Source organism: Pomacea canaliculata, linkage group LG14, assembly GCF_003073045.1.
Source record: "Pomacea canaliculata isolate SZHN2017 linkage group LG14, ASM307304v1, whole genome shotgun sequence".
Lineage (NCBI taxonomy): Eukaryota > Metazoa > Mollusca > Gastropoda > Architaenioglossa > Ampullariidae > Pomacea > Pomacea canaliculata.
This window is the reverse complement of record NC_037603.1, coordinates 16,969,429-16,989,524: the sequence shown is the minus strand read 5'-3', so window position 1 is coordinate 16,989,524 and position 20,096 is coordinate 16,969,429. Positions and strand designations below refer to the sequence as shown.

Here is a 20,096-nt window from a genome sequence, read left to right as displayed (position 1 = left end):
ACCAGTTTGCTCTTGGATTCAGGGACACTTTGCTGTTTTATGTGTTTTATGTCTATATTAACTCTATGCATGAAAGGGCACATATTTCTGTTGTAGAAGTGTGCCCGTCTGTTACATGTAAATGCTGTGCATGGTTGTTAGTGATTCAGTTTACTTCTGTATATAATTTTTTTAAAGCACTTTGGTCAAATCAGTGGAAAAGTATTCTATAAATGATTATTATTATTATTAAATCAGAAATTTGCAGTTGAAGCACATGACTATTTGAAGGAAAGTCTGTCACAGGGACAACTTGAACAAATGAAGAAACTTTGATGGTGTTAGCTCTCTCGTTTCTAATCACCCCCAGTGGAGCATAGGGCCGATGGTGTTAGCTAGAGAAGACTAACAGCTATAAGAGAGTTGATATCAGTAGAGGAAAAAAACAGTAGGCCTCAGTCAAGTAAACAGTCCAACACAATGCCAAGGAGGTCATCAAAAAGTGTAGGCTGGTACAATAGGCACTGCAAGCACAGCAAATCCAAGCAGAAAAAAAACAAAAATGAGAAGAACTAGCCCCATCAAGCCTGTTAGGCGAAGGGACACCACTTTGAAACTTCATGCCATCTGTCTAGCCTTACAGCATGTTCACTAATCTTTGAAGCAGAACTTCTTAATCATTTCAGACTCACTATCTGCACTCCAATCTCTTCTTTCTTATTGTTTTGACCATCTTATCATCCAGCTCCATATGGTTCATGTGGCTTGCCAGACTTTGTCTTTTACAGTCATTTGTGTCATCTGGCTGTAAGTTTATCTTCACAGTCTATTTTCAGTCTCTTTAGCAATGTGGCTTGGACACTCTGGGCAAGAATAAGTTACACTCTGACCTTTCCTGTCTTTTGGATTGCCCATTCTCTTGCTGTTCTGTGCAGTAGGAGGAGGTAGTACTTAGTAATAGTAGACTTAGGAGGAGACATGCTTTTTTTTTTTTTTTTTTTTTTTATTCAGTAAGTACAATTCACAGTTATGTTTTTCATTTTCAAAATAATAAAACTGTACAATTAGAATTAAGGTGTTATTTTAGTTCACATCATTTATTTTAATAATATACTTTTCAGGGGTCACAACACCGTTGAACACACTACTCACCCTTTTATATTTTTGTTCAGATTTAGTGGTTATTCTCTTCTTTCTTATATTATTTTTCCTTTTTGTTCAAATTGTTTAGTGTTTATTGCCTTCTACCACTGGGAAGTCTGTTAATCTCCACATTTCATCAGGTGACTGTCTCACAATGATATTGCCTTAGTTGCTGGCACAGCATAAAACACAACAGACAAATCAACAGGAGTAGCTAGTTATTCCTCAACTGACACTTGTGATAAAGGTGCACAGAATATTTTTCTTGACTGTATCAAAAAGCTATAGGGGTTCCTGTGACTTTTTGATTCAGGGTCATTTGACTGCCTACATCTTGAATTATTTACAAATTCTTTTCACACTTAACTGTTATGATGAAATTCAAATATGAACGGTCACACTTGTTTTAATTGGTTTCTTTATTTTCCTTCTTGCTTATGAGTGTATTTTGACTCATCCTAAAACATGTATTATTCCAGGATGTAATTTTCTGTAACTGATTATTACTATCATTATTGTTGTCTCCTAGTTTGACTGATTATTATTTCTCTTATGCTGATTTTCTGCATTATTTGACATCTATTTGTGATCATTTGCATCTTTTTCTTCTGTTCTTCTTTGCCGCAGACCACACTTTGAGAACCACTGTTCTAAGTAACATTTGTAAAGTTACAACTTATTTTGAGCATCAGGCACAGCTCTTGTTTAGAGAATGACTGTTGATGTCTTATGCAAGCATTACTGTTTCATGTTTCAAAGTGCGGAAAACAGTAGTATAATTGCCTCTAAGCATTATAATCCTGAATCCATGACAAGCTATTTTGAAGTACATGGGAGATCATCCAAGCCGCAAAGGCAGGGTAGCCAATGAATTCACAGACCAGATTTTTGAGGCTTCTCTAAGAAATGTAAGTACATTATACTTGCACAAAATCCAGAATCTAGAGTGCAGAAATATGTACCATACATTGTTAGTAATTAGCAATCATATTTTGGATTAAGTACTTAAAAGTACAATTATAAAAATTAAAAATCACCTACAGAAATACATATGACAGCTTATTTACTTCATAACCTAACTCTTTGTAATGTTTCTTATTGTCTTAAGTTAATAACTTCATATTTTCAAATTTCAGAAGATTCTGATGATATTTATACTAATAATAAAAGCATAAGCTTTAGAGGGAATGAATGTCAATCATACACTAAAACTGCAAGCAGTCACCTTTGTTGTTAACTAAAAGCAGAAATAGGAAAAGGAGAAACTCCAAAGAACAATGCACAATGGCTTATTGTGCAGTGGTCCCAAAAAGATAGTCCGTAGACAATGCATACCATTTTTAATTCAGCTATTTTAAGTTAAATGGGTCTTTTAAAAAGAGAATGGTCAGTTGCACAGAATCACAGGTGATTGTTTTGCAAGGAATCACAATACAAAATACAATGTAATACAAAACATCTTTTTTCAGGAAATTTGTGTTTGCCTTCTCAAATATTATTGCATCGCCTTACATAAAATGTCTCCTTGAGAACATCCATCGTCTTTCTGTGAATCACAAAGAGAAAAGACTGACGCTAGGATTTTTAGATGCTGTGACTAATTAATGGTCTGGCTATGATAATTTTTAATGATGTGAAACAGATCCGTCTATTTGCAGTTGTAATGTTTTAAAATCACTGTGAATTATAGTTATCTTAGTTGTCATTAAGGATGTTTTAACAAAGTACTACTGTGCCTGCTGTGTGTCCAAGATCTACTTCTAGATTCATGCTGCAAGAAATCCTTGTTTTTGGTGTATTTAGGAAAAGACATCGGTATGATTTATTCGTGACGACTTTGTCCCTGCACCTAAAGTTTAATATATTATCGACATTACCAGTTTGATAAAGTATTGTACTTATATGTTTTATAACAGTTTTCAAGGAGTTTATTACATATTCAGACATCTTTAGACAGGAAAAGAAAAGGTTCTTTTAATATTTAAAATTAACTTTAAAATAAAATGTCTTGCAGGAGATACTGCGAGATGAGATTTATTGTCAGCTTATGAAGCAGCTCACTGATAATCGAAATGTGTAAGTATCTAATTTTATAGCAGGGCTTCTGCTTACGCAAAAAATTGGGTACAGTAAAAGTTCGGAGGACCCCTTCAATTTTCGTCAATGGGATCCCCTTCAAATTTGGGCAAAGAACAGGGACCCCTTAAAAATCTGAAGAAGGGGTCCCTGGGACCCCAAAGAATTTAGCCTTAGCAGAAGCCCTGTTATAGTATTATTGATGGTTTTTATTCTAAACATAACATACTTGTTTTAAAGCAATAATTAAGTTAGCATTCTTATAAGTTAGGGTTGGGGTTGTTTTACTACAATAAAAGGCCTAGTTTTATTTTCATATAACTATTTGGTTGTAATTTATCATTTGTTTCCTTGATAGTACAGATTAGGCTAAAAGTTAACCTCATAGGTTAGCAGTGCTTGGTCTTTTATTTTAAACAAAAGTTAACCCTGCTAAGTGGCACTCAGGCTTAATACTGCATCTAGAGTTATTTCAGAGTACCACAAGTGATGCTTGTGAACAATTTTTCATAAAACCACTAGTGCCATTGGTGGTAACTGTTTGCCATGATATAGCCTTAGTTGCTGTCATGGCATAAAACACCAAAAAAACAAACATTGGTGGTAACTGTTTTATATAAAATACCAAACATTAGAAACATTGACAGTGAGCTGATTTTTACATTGAATTTCAGGCCCACGTAATGCTCAAGGTTAAAGCCAAGGAGATTAAAACCTTGTCGTGCAAATTCAGAAAGTCCATGGATACACCTAATTATTACATGGTGTCAGCAATCCCATTGACTGTCACTCTACTGACATGAATGATAAACTATTACGGTTGCAAACTCTAAATATGCATATTGGCATTTGTAACCTATCTTGAATGAAAGGATTACTCAGATTTTGGGAAGTAATATCTTGTAATGAGTTCAGCTCAGTAATTTGAGTTCAGCTCAGTAATTTGGAAAATATTTAATACTTTGTTAGACATTTCAAAGTATCAGGAATATTTTAAAATGTTATTAGAACTTATAGAAGAAGTGAGATTTCTTTGGAAATTTTTTAATTTATGGTTTAGCGATAGGATTTCTCTGACATTGGTTTTGATATCTTTTCTTAGTTCTGTTACTTAGTCTTTGAGGGGGCAGATACTGAACAGCTTGTCTCAGGTGTTGTTGCAATTGACAGAAGGGTTTCTGAACATGTCTACTGACAATTTCTCGCCCATTGGGGCATTCAGAAATCTTCTGTGTCAGTGTGACAGTTTGTCAATGTAACCCATGAAGCTGTCAGTTCACATATCTCACCATTCATCCAAAATCGTCTTTTATTGCCTCAACTTTTCTAGGTATCCAAGATGGATACCAAACTGAGATTTTGCTGAAGGGTGATACACTACACTGCTTTTTTTTTGTCATTGGAACCAAAGATGGTTTGCTGTTGTATATTATTTCCTCACCCATATCTCTCCAACAGGTTTGGTTGGGAGTAATGATGCAATTTTTGTATACCTGCAGGCCCTAACTTGTCTTTCTAAAGATTTAATAATAAAGCACATCCCTAAGCTAGATGCATATTTCACTTTCTTTGCTCTTTCCCCTTTTTATAACTTTTTTCATTTTATTTCTTTTGCTTTTATTATTTTGTTTGCTGATTGCTTTTTATTTGATTGATTTTAAGGTTCTGGCATATTTGTCCCCTTTTGGACCACAACACCCTTTTTTAACTTATTACCTACCCTTTTATTGTACCCTTTTTGCTTGTGCTAGCTTTTATTGTAAGTGGTAATGTTATTATGTCACATTGGGGTCTTGTATTTTAACATTTATAAAGTTACTTTTTCTCACCTTGATATAGCCTTAGCTGCTGGCATGGCATAAAACTGAACCAGCCAACCATCCAAATATGTTTTACTGTAAAAGTACGGTAATGGTATGCCATTTTTATCCATCTGTATTTGCTAAAGTTTTTCTTCTTATGAAATAGCCTCTGAAGGTGATGTGGAGCCAAGAACAAAAATAAAAGCTATCAGTATTGTGCCTGAACAAGAGGGCATACAGATAACGCAACTTAACCAGAACAGGGTAACAATTTGGAGTACACCATACTGAATTTGCTATGATCAAGAAACTTCAGAAGAAATTGAAATGCTCTTCAAGGCCATCAGTATTTAATTCTGCTACAAATATGAGACTGTGAACTCTTAGCCTGGCAGAAAAGGGCTTTTAGATTAAAGGAACAGACGACTCCAAATGATGTTTGGTGTCTTCAGTCAAAATCTAACAAAACTTAGGGTAGCCAAGCATTCAAAATGATGATGATGATGATGTCTATTTGTAATGCACAGGTATCCATTCAGAAGAATGATCATTGCGCAGCAAAAAACAAAAAAATAAAAAAAAGAAGAAAAAGATAAAGTGAACAAATATATAAAACACCAGAAAAGTAAAAATAAAGACAGAAGTGTTGCTAGGTTGTTTAAGTCTGTCTTAAATAACAGATGGGTCTTCAGTCTTTTTCGAAACGTGGTTGGTGAGGTGATGGTGGAGAGCGACGATGGCAGAGCATTCCACAGCTTAGGTGCCACATTTTTGAAGGCCCTGGCTCCAGTGCGCTTCTTGTTGGTGTCTTCCACTGCAGGGAGACAGAAGCGTGACTGGGAGCCTGAGCGCAGGCTACGCGACGGCTGATAAGGAGGAACTATCTCTTGCAAATAGTCAGGAGCAGTTTTAGACATGCAGGACTGGGCAATGGAAAGTACTTTGTGATCAATGCGCTTGTGCATTGGGAGCCAGTGAAGGCTCTGTAGGATAGGGGTGATGTGCTCAGTGGACGACTTTGCACGGGTGACAATCGTGGCAGCTGTGTTTTGAACTCTTTGGAGTCGATCCAACTGAGTAGCAGATATACCCCACAATGCACTATTACAGTAGTCCAATCGTGATGTGATGGTAGCCACAGCAAGTGAGTTTGCAGCAGCTTGAGTCAGCATGGGCCGTAGTCGACCTAAAGTCCTCAAAAAGTAGTAGGACTTAGCCACAACAGAACTGACATGGTTGCACATGGAGAGCTCTGCATCAATAAACAGCCCTAGGTCCCGTACACAGTCAGCAAAGGCTATGGAGGCATCACTGACCTGCACGGCACTATTGCCAATCTGCTCCCTTCTGGCCCTGGGGCCACACAGTAACGTTTCTGTCTTGTCGTCGTTGATTTTAAGACGATTCCTGGTCATCCACGCCTTCACCGCAACACAACAAGATTCAAGTCATTGAAGCGCAATCCTAGCCGCTGCCGGGTCGGGGGGGAAACTGTTCAGAATCTGTGTATCGTCCGCAAAGAACTGACGTCCCATCTGAAAGCGTTCAATGAACCGTCCAAGCTGTGAAACATATACCGAAAATAATAATGGACCCAAAACGGAGCCCTGTGGTACGCCACACACCAGAGGAACTGCCTCAGAGCTTGCAGAGCCGACAATCACTCTCTGAGATCTCTCGGCAAGATAGGAGGCAATCCACTGCAGTGCAGCGCCCTGGATACCAGCCTCTGACGACAATCTCTGGAGCAGCAGGCGGTGGTTGATGGTGTCAAACGCACTACTCAGGTCGAGTAATACTAACAGCACTAAGTTGCCAGAGTTGACACTACAAAGAATGTCATTTGTCACACGAAGAAGAGCAGTTTCTGTGCTGAAGCCAGGACGATACGCTGACTGAAATTTATCTAGGCAGCCATAAGTAATAAAATGGGTCATAAGCTGCTCTGCAACCACCCTCTCCAGTAGCTTGGAAATATATGATAAGTTTGACACTGGACGATAGTTTTTACAGTCGGAGGGATCCAGATTCGTTTTTTTCAACAAGGGCTTCACAACAGCCTGTTTAAAACACCATGGAACACATCCTGCTCTCAAACTGGCATTAATAATGTCCAAGATGACAGGAAATAGAATGTCCAGAAGTTGAATAATAAATTTAGTTGGTACAGGATCAACGGCACATGAAGTTTTAGTTGATCTCGCTACAAGTTTCCTCAAGTAACTCTCATCAATACACGTGAAAGAAGTCAGCGGAACACCAGCAAATGGCACAGAATAATCTTCCTCACACTCTGGCAACTCACAAGCTGCACTCTGAAGTCCAGCACTAATTTCCTTTATCTTATTAACAAAGAAGGAAAACAGCTGATCAGCAGCTGACTTGACATCCACCTCAGGAAGAACCGGACTAGTCCCGTTCTTACCCAACAAGCTGTTCACAATGTCAAAAGTCTTTCTGGGATTTCCACTCGCAGCCTCTAGCTGCTCCTGCACGAATAGCGATTTAGCCTTTTTTACAGCACAAACATATTTATTTCTGGCTAACTTATACAGCTGTCTGTCAATCTCAAGTTTGGTCTTTCTCCATTTTTTCTCTGCCAGCCATCTCTGTTTCTTGGCTTCACGCACAATCTGGTCTATCTACAACAATTTTGCTGACTGCAGGTGCATGCTTATCAAGCAGCTCTAGTAAAGTCTGATTATATAACTCTGCTAACTCATCTACATCTGTGGGAGGATCTAATAACAACTTTGACTGAAGCAGGCCTTCTCTGAAAGCGTTCAGGTCAATCTTCAAATTTCTACACAAAACAGATGTCTTTCTACGCCTTGGTCGAGAGAGATCAGTCACCAAGGACTGCACAAAATGGTCTGAAATCAAAAAATCCTCGACAACAGCTGACTTGACCAGTGACTCTGATGGCGCACGAGTGATAACCCAGTCAAGAATGTGTCCAAGTCTATGAGTTGGTTTATCAATCACCTGACAAAGACCACGGCTATCTAAAGCCTCAATCAACCGCTTCACATCACTATCTTGAGGTCTATCAAAGTGAAAATTAGAGAGCTTGTTGGGAAGAAGAAAGGTCATAAAACCCTATTAACTAGGACGGATTTTCAGCTAGTGTAAATATATTAGCATCATTTGTAAGGTGGTGAAATGCTCTAATTTGGTTTCAGGGTGAGTGAAGAGAGAGGCTGGCAATTGATGTGGCTAGCTACAGGATGTTTTGCACCAAGCACCAACTTGCTCCGAGAGCTAAATCAATTTCTTCGCACTAGATCTCACCCAATCACAGCAGACTGCATCAGTCGTTTGCAAAAGACCCTAAGGTAAGTATCAATACAAATACGGTTTGCATGTGTGTGTGTGTGTGTGCACAGTGTGAATGTGGCACTTCTGTCAACCAGTTATACACTAGGGTTATTGATAAAGAGGTTAGAGTTTGGGGTGGGATCCTGCTGCACTCCTTTAACACGGAATAAGGACTGGTTTGCACCATCAAGGCACTGTATAACAGCTCCAGAAGCTCAGTACTTTTCAAGAAGCAAGTGGGTAAACTTTCCCATATTGGTGGATGTGAGCCAGGAATGTGAGGTGGGTGTGAGCCAGGATCCTCAGTGTCCATAGGAGGTAGGCCTCTCCATAACCCCCTTTTTTGCTGATGACATAGGTCTCATAGCTGGCAGCATTTTTGTTACAGAACATCACCAACAAATTTGCTGTCAGTGTGAGTGTGTATAGAGTGGAGATCAGCATGGAGAAGAACAAAATCATAGCGAACACTATCAGAGTTAGTACAGAGATTTCAGAACTAATTAACAACAGACAATTGCTAACTGTTCAATTTTTTTCAGAATTAAGATTTAAGAATAACCATTGTAGTCATACATTTATATGTTAAACCTGTGTGCTGAGAATATAGTACTTACCTAGTACTTTGCCTTCCATAATCATGAAAGTCATGAAATATGTCTGCTCAGAAATGGAACACGCAAGTACCCACCACATCAAGTTGAGGTAGAGGCTATCCAGCATAAAACAACACAGATACTTCACAAGGTCTATTTTCCTGATGATTCTGATGAGGTAAAGTACATATTCTGTTATTAGGAGAAGTCATGATAGTTGTGATGCTATTTATAATTATTGAAATATTGTTAGACTTCAACTGTTTTACAATCTCAGTGCACTATATGAGTCTCCTAGTTTTAGTATTAAAATATGGTTACTATGATATGTTGAAAGATTACTGTTTGACTTGTTCAATATCTGTAAGAGATATAGAAAGGATTGGTATCAAATCAAATCAAATCAGACTTTATTGTCTGTCAAGGAGACCCAAGACAGAAATTTTTCTTTTGCTCACAAGGGCAGGCATACATACTCACACAGACATTTAACACAGTTAGGAGTAAAAATACATTATCATGGTAATTGGATCTCCGTCAAACGGTCAATGAAAATTCAAATACTTTGTCTTGTATATATTTGTAAAAAAATGCTTTGGCATTGCAGATTGCAACAAAATGTGTCTGAACTGCAGTTTCTTTATAGCTCGCTTTAGGGTATTTTTGGTGTGATTAGAGTAGACGATCTCTTTAGTTTGCTGATTTTTATGAAAAATAAATTATGCCTGCTGCTAACTCTGCTGTATATAAGTGTGGTGCATGCCAATGGAGCAGTTGGAGGCTGTCATTTTTGTGTCCATTTTGGTAGTAAAACCAAATTCACTCACTCATCCACTTATCCATTCTATGTATAGAGGGGATAACAATTTTAATGTTGAAAGGGCCACTCTATGCTTTTGGCATTTTTGCCCCAAAATGCATCCTGACATCAGGTATATGTGTCTTTTATTTTGGTTTTATTGAAATAACATTCTCTTACTAATTGCTGAAGCAAATACCTGTTCATTCAGCTGTGGACTGTGTAACATGGCTGTTTTGTTATTGTGTGTTGGCTATATCATGTGCAAAATTGACCTCAGCAATCAGTTTTCCATTTCCTTACACTTATCATGCTTTTAATTTATTGGAGAAATATGTGTATAGCTTATAAAAGCTTGCTTCAACTCAACTGTTTTCCAGCATAATTTCCATAACATTTATTGGAATGAAATGTAGGCATGGTGATGGTGAACTTTTCTGTATTAAAGCAGAATTACTAATAAATTTAACTTTACCCACACCACTTATTTCAGAACAGGGTTAGTAGGGGAATAATGTGTTTTAGATGTCTCTGCTGTCAGTCAATTCTAATTTATAAATTTTTTTGGGGTAATCCTAAAATGGGCTGAAAAACCATTTGGTATGCTCCAGCTGGAGTAGCTAATAATGTGTAAGTATAGTCTATGTTCTCACCAAATAAGGCTGTTAACATTAAAAATTTGAAGCTTAACATTTTTCTTACAAACCTGAGCAGCAGATGTGTTCACAAGGTGTGACCAGCAAATCATTGCAAAAATTGTTTGCCTTAACAAGAAATGAACAAAACCAAATGTATTTTAGGCATATTATATGCAAGTCAGCAGGCACCCACATATTCACAGTTAGATTTAAATGCTGAGTGTGTTGATGGAAAATGGAAAAATGTGTGAACTTTCTTAGTATGCTGAGAGACTGCTCAGAATGAACAAAGAAAGTGACTTTAATAGATCTCCTGTCTTTCCACTTGGTTTTCAGTCTGTAAGCATTCATTTCCCCTGTGGGACCCCGGGATATGCTTGCCTAGTGAGCATTGTAAGAATAGGGTCCCTGTCATCCAGCCAGGCATGTCGTAAGAGGCGACTAAGGTGGACACCACCTAGAGGTAAAATAGGTTCTGGTAGGGCTAACAACCCGACCATGTAAAAAAAAAATATCTTACCGAAACTAAAACCAGAGAACTCGTCACAGATGGCGGAGGTAATGAAGCACACCAGGAGACTGGAGTAATGACGGACGACAGCCAAACCTGAAAGGGAGCTGGCGCCCCAACAGCGGATTTACTCAAGCCGAAGCAAAAGTTGAGGGTGGGGTGTGTCGCATGTCGCATGCTGGCTCAGCCTGAGCTTTAGTCCTAGAGGGGAGGGGGGCTGTTGAGTCTGACGCAATTTTGTTTTGTGACGGTTTTTTTTTTTTTTCTTTGAAAAACAAAAAGATAAACATAGGAGGAAAGAGACCGGTCACCAGAGAGGAAGGTTGGGCAGGAAGAAAAGTTCCGTTGATAGAACGTAGCAACGTATATCTGTGAGGCATCTGTTTGAGAACATTCGAGTGACGATTGTCGGTGTGAGTATCCGTTGATAGAACGGAACAACGTATATCTGTGAGGCATCTGTTTGAGAACATTCGAGTGACGATTGTCGGTGTGAGTATCCGTTGATAGAACGGAACAACGTATATCTGTGAGGCATCTGTTTGAGAACATTCGAGTGACATTTCAGGGTACGAATGGGAAAGGGAGGGAGTAGTGCGTGCTAGATGTAGGTGTCCCCGACCCATTGCTTTCTTTTGTGTTTCCTCCTTTATTCCTTTTATTTCATCTGGGGTTTTTTTTTTTGGGGGGGGGGGTGTTTTTTATTTTATTTTCATTAAATATGTATTTGTAGTATTATCTCGTGTACATGTCGTTTGTTCGGCACTGGGAGCGGCTGGATTCGTCGCTACACGCGACAGGGTGCTGGAACGTCCAGACCTTGTACCAGACTGGCAGGATGCACCAACTAGTCAAGGAGTTTGACAACTACAACTTGGACATCCTGGGAGTCAGTGAGGTCAGGTGGACCGGCACGGGAAAGAGGAGACTAGCGTCAGGACATATCATCTTGTTCTCAGGAAGATCAGACCGTCAGCACTCTGAAGGAGTGGCACTACTCCTCAACAAGAAAACTGAAAAGGCACTGCTGGAATGGAAGCCTTATGGACCCAGGCTTTTGATAGCAAGATTCCATTCAAAGTACACCAAGCTGACAGTGCTAGCTTGCTATGCACCAACAAATGACTCTGAGGCAGAAGACAAGAATGCTTTTTACGATCAGCTCCAGGCAGCCTCATAGAGTGTTCCAGCCCATGATATGTTGCTCATCATCGGCGATCTCAATGCCAAGGTAGGAAGTGACAACACCTGCAGGGAGCATGTCATGGGCGAGCATGGAATTGGTACCATCAATGACAACGGAGAGACTGGCAGAATTTTGTGAAGAAAACAACCTACTGATTGGAGGCACACTCTTCCAACACAAAGGCATTCACAAGGCAACATGGACATCACCAGATGGGATCACAAAGAACCAGATAGACCATGTCATCATCAACCGAAGATGGAGGAGCTTACTTGATGTTAGAGCCTACAGAGGAGCTGACGTTGCCAGTGACCACACTCTTGTGATGGCCACAGTTTCTCTGAAGCTACGTCGATCACGAGGAAAACAGGCACGTCAGCAAAGAGTGGACTCCAGCAAACTGAAAAAATCCAGCCACCAAACGGGCCTTTGCTGTGGAAGTAAAGAACAGGTTCCAGGCACTAGGAAACCAACAAGAGATGACCTTAGACGCCTTCAGTCGAGTCTTACAGGAAAAAGGAGAGAAAATACTGGGCTTCCAACTGAAGGAGAAAGAACAGTGGATCAGAGAAGATTCATGGAAGGAGATAGACCAGAGAAAGTCAGAGAAAAAATGACCTGAAGACACTGTACAAGATAAACAAACAGCTAAACAACGGGTTTAAGAACAGTGATGTGCCAGTGAAGGCATGAACAGTAATGTTATCGAGGGAGAAGCAGGAAAACTACAGCTCTGGAGGGAGCATTTTGAGTCAGTTCTGAACAGACCAGATCCCCCTCAGCTTGCAGACATCCAGCCAGCAGCTATAGACCTTGACATCTGCACAGACCCACCAAGCCTGGAAGAAGTGACAGCAGCAATCAAGACAATGAAGAGCGGCAAAGGACCAGGGGCAGATGGAATAACAGCAGAGATGTTGAAAGCAGATGTGAATGTGACAGCTCCCATGCTGACTGAAATCTTCAGGAAAGTTTGGGAATCAGGGCAGCTCCCTGATGCATGGAAGACAGGGCTCATCTTCAAGTTACCCAAGAAAGGAGATCTTGGAGACTGCAATAATTGGAGGGGCATAACACTTCTTTCCTCACCAGGAAGGTCTTTAGCAAGATTGTTCTGTCAAGACTGACGGCAACTCTTGAGAAAGACCTCCGACCACAACTGGGCGATCCTGCTCTGAACACATCTTCATTCTTCAACAAAGTCTGGAGCAGAGCAATGAATAGAACACACTGCTGTACATCAATTTCATCGACCTGGAGAAGGCTTTTGACAGCATCCACCGCGAGTCCTTATGGAAGATCCTGAGTCCCTGCAAAACTTGTTCAGGTCGTTGCAATACTGTACAGCGATTTCAAATCCCAGGTTGTCTGTGACACGGAGCTCACAGACAGACCCCTTCAACGTCAGTACTGGGGTGAAGCAGGGCTGCATTCTGTCGCCGTTCCTCTTCATCCTGGCCATGGACTGGATCATGAAGACCTCCACCGACAGTGAGAGGAGAGGGATTAGATGGACCATGACTATGACAGCAACAACAACGCTGGAAGACTTGGACTTTGCCGATGACATTGCCCTTCTGTCACACCGCCACCAAGACATGCAGGAAAAAACAAAGGCCTTCTCAGAAACAGCTGGAAACCTTGGCTTGAAGGTCAGCACAAAAAAATGAAAAGTATGAGAGTGAACGCCAGAGTCCAAGACAGCATCAAACTAAATGGAGAAGAGATTGAGGAAGTTGACAGTTTCACCTATCTCGGGTCCAAAATGTCAAACACTTGGGATGCGGAGGTGGAGATTCGAGCCCGACTTGCAAAAGCCAGCTAGGCCTTTGCCTCACGCAGGAGCACATGGAAGGCAAAAAACATTACCCAGAAGATCAAGCTGAGAATCTTCAAGTCAAATGTGATCAGCACCCTCCTTTATGAATCTGAAACCGAGTCCATCACCATGCAGGTTCAACGAAGGCGTTGGCGATGGATTTGACATGTGCTCTGCCAGCAGACAGCAGACCTCTCCAGAGTCGCCCTACGATGGACTCCAGACAGCCGAAGAAAACAAGGCCACCCAAAGGAAACTTGGAGAAGAACAGTGGAAAGGGAGATGAATGGAAAAGGGCTGGACATGGAGTCACCTAGAGCAGGTTTCAGCCGATCGACATCGGTGGCGGATTCTGGTTGAGGCCTTATGTGCAACCTGATGCACTAAGAGGAAAAGATAGAGAGAAGCATTCAGCTTTTTTGCAAAACTGCTTCTTTTTATTCGTATTGTCCTTTAATCGTCCACATTTAAGTGTTTGATACCCTTTTTCTATGTATTGTATTTTTATCAAAGGTAGTGCTAATCATGATAGTAAAAGCTTCAAAACACAGTCAAGGTGAAGCAACCGAAGTGCTCATCTCATCAATTGATCTAGGTTGTCTTGGTCTGCCATTGCCACAGGAAATTTTGCACATACTTTTTCCTTGCTGATGTTCTTGAAGCACATCATAGGAAGTTCAAGGCATCTTTCAAGGAACTGCAATTGAGATACAAATTCTTGTTCTAAGAAACAGTGCATTTTTGTATGCTGTGAAATAATAAAAACAAAAAAAAAACCAAACTTACAGTCAACAGTACTGCAAGCTTCATTCACCTCTGAAGGCATGCAGTTGTCAGCAATCAGTTTCTCACAGACTTGGTCTGACAAATCAGTGTTCATCTGAAAGAAAAATTAACAAACCCTTTTTTGTGTCCTCTTATCTAGGGTGGGGGGATTCATGTTTTACACCAAGCCATCAACTAAGATATGGAAAGGCAGCCATCCCTGTAAACATAGGAACAGCGTACCCAAGACCAGAGCTGTACCCAGGACAGTTAACCTTCACTGCTTTGGTGACAGGTGCTGACCGTTGCATCACAGGACCACCCGTTCTTTTACTTGGGAAAAAAGATTCAATATACAACTTCCTCAAAAATGCAAATTTATGGATCAATAAGTAATTTTTTTTTTATAGTTTAGACATTAGGAAAAAAATCAGCATACAGTCACACAGAAAATACTTTGTGTCATGGTATCATTGCAACAACCTCACTGTCACAATCAAGAAATAAGATCGAATAAGCTGCAGCCTTCTATATCCTATGATCACAATGTATTATATCAAGAACAAAGCCAATGCAGAGGATTACTTTCCTAGAAACAGTTCCTCTTTAACAGTTATCAGATGTTGAAATTTTAATACCATAATTGGAGGTTTGTATTGTAGAAAACATCACCATACAATAAATTATTTATGACCACCATTATTAATTTTATGCTGTTTACCTTTTTTTATTTGCTTTGTATCGCATACAAAATTATGAAATTAACCTTCTTTCAGGAATAGATGTTTTGCTCTATATTCTAAATGTTTTACCATGCTCTTTAATTACTTTCATTTAGAAAACTTCTACAAACAAAATCTGGTTAATGTCACGACTCTACATTTTGACTTTATTTTACATCAGAAATATCTATTGTCTTTGATATATGCTGCAGATGATAATGGGGCTTCCAACCGATGAACTGTTGGCACATGCCATGAGATACCAATCCTCTCTATGCAGATCTCAGATTTATCAAAAAATAGTTTTACATGCTGTGAAGATTGCAAAATATACTAAAGGATTCAAGTAATTTAAATGTTTTCAAGATATACCTTGTCTGCACTGCTATTGAAAAAAATATCAATCGGAACAGTTTTAGTACCAATAAGTTTTGCTATAGAAGAAGTGCTTGAAGTAAACGACTGGTTTTTGTTATTTCTTTTTTTAATTCAAAGGAGTAATTGTGTGTTTTTGTGCAGGCATTTGAGGTTGAATCAAGCACAAGAGCAAAGGATTTTTGTCACAATATTGCCACTAAGCTTGCTTTGAAATCCTCTGAAGGCTTCAGCCTATTTGTCAAGATAGCTGACAAAGGTGAATCGTGTGTATGCATATCTATGTATGTGTGTTGTCTACTACTTGCATGTCCATGCACATATATATGTGTATGTAATTCTTTATCTAAAAATATATGTATGCATATTCATAATATGTTTGTACAAAAATCTGAGTATGTTAATGCATGAGCATGTCTGATTTTAATTCATAGACTTCATGATATAATAAAGGCACTTAATATAGTGTGTGCAGCAGACTTTATACGAACACTTATGCACGACATATGTTCTCTGAAATCACTAACCCAGATATGATTATAAGTGTTTATGTCTTTTCTTTTGCAAAAGTGCCAGTAAGATAGAAGAGGCAAATTGCCATAATTTTGGTGATATTTTATTAGTGGAAAAAGAGATACAACAATGACAGAAGGGCATTGCTGATGATATAAAAAAAATAGGGTGAATCATGGAAAATAAAGATTTTAAAGATTTTTGTTAACATTTTCTTCTGGAGATGGAGAACATAATTGTGATAAGGCAGATAAGACAGCACAGAATCAGGAAGCACAGTGATCGATACCAAGGAGCCATTTAGGAAGATGAAGAACATCCCCACACTTTATTTGTTAACAGTTGTCACGGTTCATCATATTTTGCAATCTTCAGCTGATGACTAAGTAAAACAACAGCTATCGTTGAGCAGCATGTAAAAAAATATTTGGAAAAAGAAAAAGGAGGAGTCTTAAAAATACATTTTTGTGATTAATGATTTACAGCAGTGATGCCCAACCTTTTTTGGCCTGGGGGCCATATACATTTCCAACATGCGAGTCACGGGCTGCTTCACCGCAAAAATACAAAAAAGAAAAAAAAATAGAGCATTTTTATAAGAAAAAAGTTGTACTTACCATTAATTATGTACTAATTAGTGGGATATTTGAAGTTGTTTTCCCGAAACCAACTTCAGAATGTCTGGCTGCATCGTAGAGCATTTGGCAAGTCGGAGCACTGAATCGAAATGTTCGTCTATCGAAAAACAGATTGAGAGGCGCCACTACGTAGGGATAAATACCTCTTCCTTTTTTTTCAGTTTATTTTTTGTTTTGTTTTTGTTTTTTTTGTTTTTTTTTTTAGATTTTTTTTTTTTATTACTAACATGCCGATTTCCTGTACTGTGGGCAGAAGTTTCGCGGGCCGGATATGGCCCGCGGGCCGTAGGTTGGGCATCCCTGATTTACAGTATGCATATCACTACCTATTCATATTCTGTTCCAAACAAGTGCTCCAACTATGACAGCGTATTGTTAAACACGTAAGGAGTTACTATTTGTTCATCCTGTGCAGGACCATATCACAATGGCCTAAAATAGGTGAGAGTGTGGGCCCTATCAGTTGCCTTATCTCTCCGTGTTCCCCCCAGTGACAAGTACCAGACAAATGACTGACTGATGACTGACATACTTTGCTTCTCCCAGGTGCTGTTTTTCCACAGCTGGGGATTTGGTTTGTAGGGTACCAGGACATGTTTACAAAAAGGGTTGTCCATGCATGTCACACATCTGGAGGCCAAATTCTTCTGAGCCCTTGCAGTTTGGCCTGGGGGCAGAGTTTTCACTTGTCACCACTTGGAGACAGTACAAAGACTTGTGGAGAGGTTAATAATACTGCAGGAGAGAATTATGCAGGTTTCTGTCTCTTCACAAATGCTGTAGAAACAGTGATACTAGCCAATGGTAAGGCTTGCCAGAAAGAGGTGGCAAGTACCTAGACACTTTACCAACACACAAGATGCCTCACACAACCACTTGACAGACCTTGCTTTTTCCAATTGCAATAGTTGCTGGTACTACATAAAATTCAAACAAATATCCTCAAATTGCAAACTGTGATAAAAACATTGATTAACTTTATAGACTTTCCCATTGTTTTGGTTTGATTATGGACACTTACTGTCTGCACTGACAAGAAAATATCAGATTTAATGATGCTTGTTTTCTTTTCAATGACAAAACACTGACCTTTTACAAGGTTTTGTCACACGTCACAAACTTGAGACTGCTTTGTACAGACTTCTAGTATGATATGGTTGTGACATATTCTGAGAGCACAGTACAACAAACACTGAAAGTTTGGGAGTGAATCTGTCATTTTGTTGGACAAGAAAATGCATTTTTCTTTACAGTAGGCAGCTATACACTGTTCCCTATGCACATGGTTTCACACTAATATGAAGATTTGAACAGGTGTTGGAACATTATTAAATTTTGAGAGATTCATATTAATAAGTGACATGAAAGGAGTCTTTGCAAACTATGTGTCACCACTCAGGAAGGTCTGTGAGATTTTTAGTGGCATCAGAGTTCCTCTCACCCAGAAGCATCAATGGTTGGTAAAAAAAGAACTGACTCATGTGCTTTTGCAGCTGTTGACTGCGTTTTGCTTGTATTTTGTCTTTTCTACTCTGTCAATTTGTTAATTAATACTTTCAGGTGAAAGTTTAAGAAAATATTGGTTATATGTATTAACTGATGTCATTTCTTTGTACTGGGTTTTTTAATTGCAGTCATTAGTGTGCCAGAAGGGGATTTCTTCTTTGACTTTGTCAGGCATTTGACTGACTGGATTCGTAAAGCAAGACCAGCAAGAGATGGTAATTTAAAATTTGTTTAAAATAACAAGAAAAACTACAGCAGCAGCACAAAACCATATACTTCTGCTTAAAATGTATTCATTTTTTTCTTTACTAATAAAAGTGATGGATAATAATAATAAATCATATTTATAAAGCACAATTCTCCAGCAACAGACAAGCTCAAAGCACTGTGTATCTATACACATACAGAGGTGCATGCAATATAGAGGCAAATGGCATGCAAGCACAATCAGACTTCACATGCACACACACCAATCCACATTCCTTTGTCTTCCACCCATCCCACATATGCAAACACATAGGCACAATGACTGTAAGAGCTGTCAAATGCAAATGTGTTTAATGCAAATGCATCAACACACAGTAGTCACCATAACAATGACTGTCATTGAAGATCAATAGCTGTCAAATAGTGGAGAACATTATGAATAAAAACTGCCACTAGAAGCTAAAACATGGTATTCAGAAAATCAGAAATTGCCATCAGAAGTGGCAAACTTGTGCAATGAAAATTGTATTTATATATATATAAATGTCACAGCAAGCAGTAAACGCAAACAAATCAATTCCCAGTTCAAACAAAGAAACTATAAATAAAAAAAAACTGTTGAGAACTCCGTGAGCATGCAAAGATGGTCAGATTTCGATTGCTGCTGCCTCGGGCTGATCACACTGTCGACACTCTAACCAACTCACACCGACATTTACCGTACGCGAACACTTATGCTAAATTGCTAATTATACTTTCTTGACTCTGAGCTCCCAGCACGCATCCCCAATAACAAGCACAAGGCAATTTAGTGTGATAAAGAAATTATTAATAATCGAGCATTTTCCAATTAACAAGATTATGCAATTCCAAATATGGCCGTTCTCTAAGTGCCCTCTTGCTTCTCTATCCCTAGTCCAGATTTTGTGAGCCGTAATTATCTAAACTAATGCACACAGCACACTACATTCGTGTAACACACACTCGCCACTTATCTCTTCACACAAAGTCTCTTAGCACGTAGAAGGCCCTCTGATATTGCTGATGTCTGAGAATCTGTTGTTATCCCTCCGTCGATCGTAGCGGTTCCTTCATGAGCGCTGAGAATCTGGCCTGCCGTGTGCCACCACGTGTCTCTCACGTCCCTCAAGGCTGGACTGCTGTCTCAAGCTTAACAGCACCTAACAAGGACCAATGCTTATCCACCAGCCTCATCCTCTACTGTTTGCGACCAAATAGCTACTGGTGATGAACTGTTGAGCACTCTGTTATAAGAGTGGATTTTAAACACCTCTTGAGTCAGTTGTGTTGGAGTAGTCATGATTCCAAAGACTAACTCTCAGGAAAGAATCTGAACAGCCTTGAACAGATCTCTGTTACCATCCTCCTCGAGAACCTAGTGTGAAGATGCTAATTCCCTGTCAGTCACAATGTTAAATCCCCATCCCCAATGATTATCCTTTCTGATGATTGGTCAAGCCTACTATACACTCACTTCCAACC

At 39.3% G+C, this 20,096-nt stretch overlaps 1 protein-coding gene and 1 long non-coding RNA gene across 4 annotated transcripts in view; one reads left to right on the top strand and one right to left on the bottom strand.

The window, feature by feature from the left end:
• The window catches only part of LOC112554850 (myosin-VIIa-like), a 183,678-nt gene that overhangs the window by 140,936 nt on the left and 22,646 nt on the right, over positions 1 to 20,096 (top strand). For all 3 annotated transcript variants that reach the window (XR_003097330.1, XM_025222903.1, XM_025222905.1), the window contains exons 36-41: positions 1,939 to 2,030; positions 3,137 to 3,198; positions 8,183 to 8,335; positions 8,987 to 9,092; positions 15,874 to 15,988; positions 18,515 to 18,601. Coding sequence is in view for 2 of the 3 variants with exons in the window: in XM_025222903.1 (XP_025078688.1) it covers positions 1,939 to 2,030; positions 3,137 to 3,198; positions 8,183 to 8,335; positions 8,987 to 9,092; positions 15,874 to 15,988; positions 18,515 to 18,601 (615 nt within the window). In the remaining variant the exon portion in view is untranslated. The remainder of the gene's footprint in view (positions 1 to 1,938; positions 2,031 to 3,136; positions 3,199 to 8,182; positions 8,336 to 8,986; positions 9,093 to 15,873; positions 15,989 to 18,514; positions 18,602 to 20,096) is intronic.
• Positions 14,222 to 18,490, bottom strand: LOC112554853. The gene is made up of 3 exons (XR_003097332.1): positions 16,860 to 18,490; positions 14,654 to 14,747; positions 14,222 to 14,564 (listed from the first exon to the last, which is right to left on the bottom strand). It is a non-coding gene; the product is annotated as an uncharacterized LOC112554853 (long non-coding RNA).